The sequence below is a fragment of the Helianthus annuus genome, chromosome 4 (genome assembly GCF_002127325.2).
Source record: "Helianthus annuus cultivar XRQ/B chromosome 4, HanXRQr2.0-SUNRISE, whole genome shotgun sequence".
Classification (NCBI taxonomy): Eukaryota; Viridiplantae; Streptophyta; class Magnoliopsida; order Asterales; family Asteraceae; genus Helianthus; species Helianthus annuus.
Window position 1 is genome coordinate 32,395,991 of NC_035436.2, and position 2,356 is coordinate 32,398,346.

At 39.6% G+C, this 2,356-nt stretch overlaps 1 protein-coding gene across 1 annotated transcript; it reads right to left on the reverse strand.

Moving 5' to 3' along the window:
* LOC110936030 (cytochrome P450 81Q32) lies at window positions 1-2,068 on the reverse strand. Its single transcript, XM_022178382.2, has 3 exons — window positions 1,420-2,068; window positions 940-1,331; window positions 1-767 (listed from the first exon to the last, which is right to left on the reverse strand). The coding sequence occupies exons 1-3, from the start codon at window positions 1,916-1,918 to the stop codon at window positions 147-149; spliced, it is 1,512 nt and encodes a 503-aa protein (XP_022034074.1). The 5' UTR covers window positions 1,919-2,068; the 3' UTR covers window positions 1-146.
* Window positions 2,069-2,356: the final 288 nt, after the last annotated feature.

Sequence of the window (2,356 nt, forward strand, 5' to 3'; positions counted from 1 at the left end):
AATAACTAATAGGATAACTATTAATGTAAGTGATATAGTTATAAGTTTATCCTGCTTTTTTCCTACAGATTAATAACAAGTATATAAATTAAAACATGCGCTTTTGATTATTAACTCGTACTCGAATCAAAAGATAAGTCACAGATTCAAAGTTGTGCAACTACATCTTGCATCTTCAACCGCGGTTTGCACATAGCAACCAACGGTTCGGCCTTTGGCATGGTGACTCCGAGACCCTCCTTCATATCAATCATATTATCACTTAATCGTTCCCAATCAAAGCATTGAATCAACAACCCTAGAGTTAACCCAATCATACGAACCGCCAACCCTTCCCCTGGACAACCTCTCCTTCCAGACCCAAACGGCATCAACTTAAACCCATCTCTTGTCCCTTCTAGCCCTTCAAACCTTTCAGGATTGAACCTTTCAGGGTCGGTCCACAAATTGGGGTCATGATGTATGGCCCATTGGTTAACAAGGAGCATGGTCCCACGCGGGACATTGTAACCCTCAATAATACAATCTCGTGATGACTCATGTGGAACTAGTAAAGGAACCGTGGGGTATAATCGTAATGTCTCGTTTAGAATCCCACGGAGGTAAGGTAGGTCAACTATATCAGACTCCTCAACAAGTCGATCGTTGCCAATTTTTCTATCAATCTCGTTTTGCGCCTTTCGTAAAACTTGTGGATGGTTTAACAAAAGGGACAAACACCATTCCATGGTTCCAGAGGAAGTATCAGTTCCAGCAAATATCAAGACCTATTCACATTCAGAAATTCGAATAAGCTTTAAATGCAATCAAACCAGTAGTTATAGAAAATAGTAAAAATATAGCATAAATCATATTTTTTTTTTAATCACACCAACACCCCTAAATTCTACACCTAAAATTAACGTATGTCACACTTTGTATATATTAAATCAAACTTACCTGCACAAAGCTTCGAATCATTTGATCAGTATAGTATTCAGGGTCAGATTCTTGAAGCGATAACAACACTTCAATCATCGTCTTCTTCGTGTTCTTCATTTCCTCTTTCGATGTTCTAAGTTGCTCGATCAATCTTTGAAAGAAACTATCCAACTTTTCCTGCAACACAATCAACTTCTTCTCCAATCTTTTCACTCCCAACCAACTGCAGACAGGTAAATAATCTCCTACATTCGCAGCACCGGAGAGCAAAAATGTCTCATCCATCATCTCCCGGAATCGTTCTCCTTCCTCCTCCAGTGCCGGAATATCTCCACCGAAGTACCTTTTCCCGGAGATCATCTTCATCATCATGTTCAGTGTCAGTTCATAGAAAACTGACCTCAAATTCACTGTGGAGGAATATCGTATCAGTTTGTATATTATATATGATGCTTCAGTTATGAATATGAATATGAATTCATATCTCCTACAAAATACCTCTTGTTGGAGAGGAGTTTGACATTAGCTTACGGATCAGAAGCCTGCCTTCATCAACTCGTGTATCGTAGAATTCGTTGATGCGGCGAGTTGACAAGATTTCGAGTGAAGCTATGCGACGGAGGTTGCGCCAGTGTTCGCCGTAGGAAGCCCAGCCAAAAGTGGTGTAGTTGTTGCCGATGATCTTGCCGAATAACAAGCGAGGGCGGTTTGCGAAGATGATATCGTTTGTGGTGAAGCATTCTTCGGCGGCGGAAGGGGAGGAGATCAAGAGTACACGGCGGAATCCGAAGCGGAGGAGGAGGACAGGGCCGTATTTGGCAGAGATTTTGGCTAGAGTTCTGTAGAGTGGTGGTTTCAAGAGGTAGAGATGGCCGATTATGGGGAGGACAGGGAAGACGGTTGGTGGGAGGTTGGCGGATTTACGAAGGAAGTGGGTGGTGAAGAGGTATGAAGCTAGAAGGAGGAAGAGGGAGATGTATAGATATGGAACCTCCATTTTATTTGAAGCTTGTGTTGATAGCGGTTTTTTGGTTGTAGTAATATAAAGATGAGGGACTATGTGAGTTTCCTCCTACACCAAAATGTTTTGGGTGTCAATGAGTTAGTAACTCGTAAGTAAAACGTTACTACTAAAAGTTAGAATCAAGTAACGAGTTTGAGCTCAAACTCGACGCTAATAATAATCTCATTTAATAATTATCAGTCCGAGCCCAAGCCCGAATATGCTGAGTTCATTGTTATTTCAAATTTTATTTAATGTATCTAATATATATTTATATAGAAATAACTACCATATATAAAAATGATAACAAAAATCAGTAAATAATGTATACTGCGTTATATATAAAAGATACATCTAAGTATAAATAATAGGAAAAATTACAAGTTTTGTCCTTTATCTTTATATCACTTTTCAGGCGGTGTCCTTTTTAAC

What these genes read in the sequence shown, in the direction of transcription:
- LOC110936030 (XM_022178382.2), bottom strand. Translation starts at nt 1,918, where the DNA reads ATGGAGGTTCCATATCTATACATCTCCCTCTTCCTCCTTCTAGCTTCA. An exon ending in AAACTCCTCTCCAACAAGAG is followed by an intron (nt 1,332 to 1,419) that starts GTATTTTGTAGG and finishes ATTCCTCCACAG; the next exon opens with TGAATTTGAGGTCAGTTTTC. An exon ending in TGATTCGAAGCTTTGTGCAG is followed by an intron (nt 768 to 939) that starts GTAAGTTTGATT and finishes GAATGTGAATAG; the next exon opens with GTCTTGATATTTGCTGGAAC.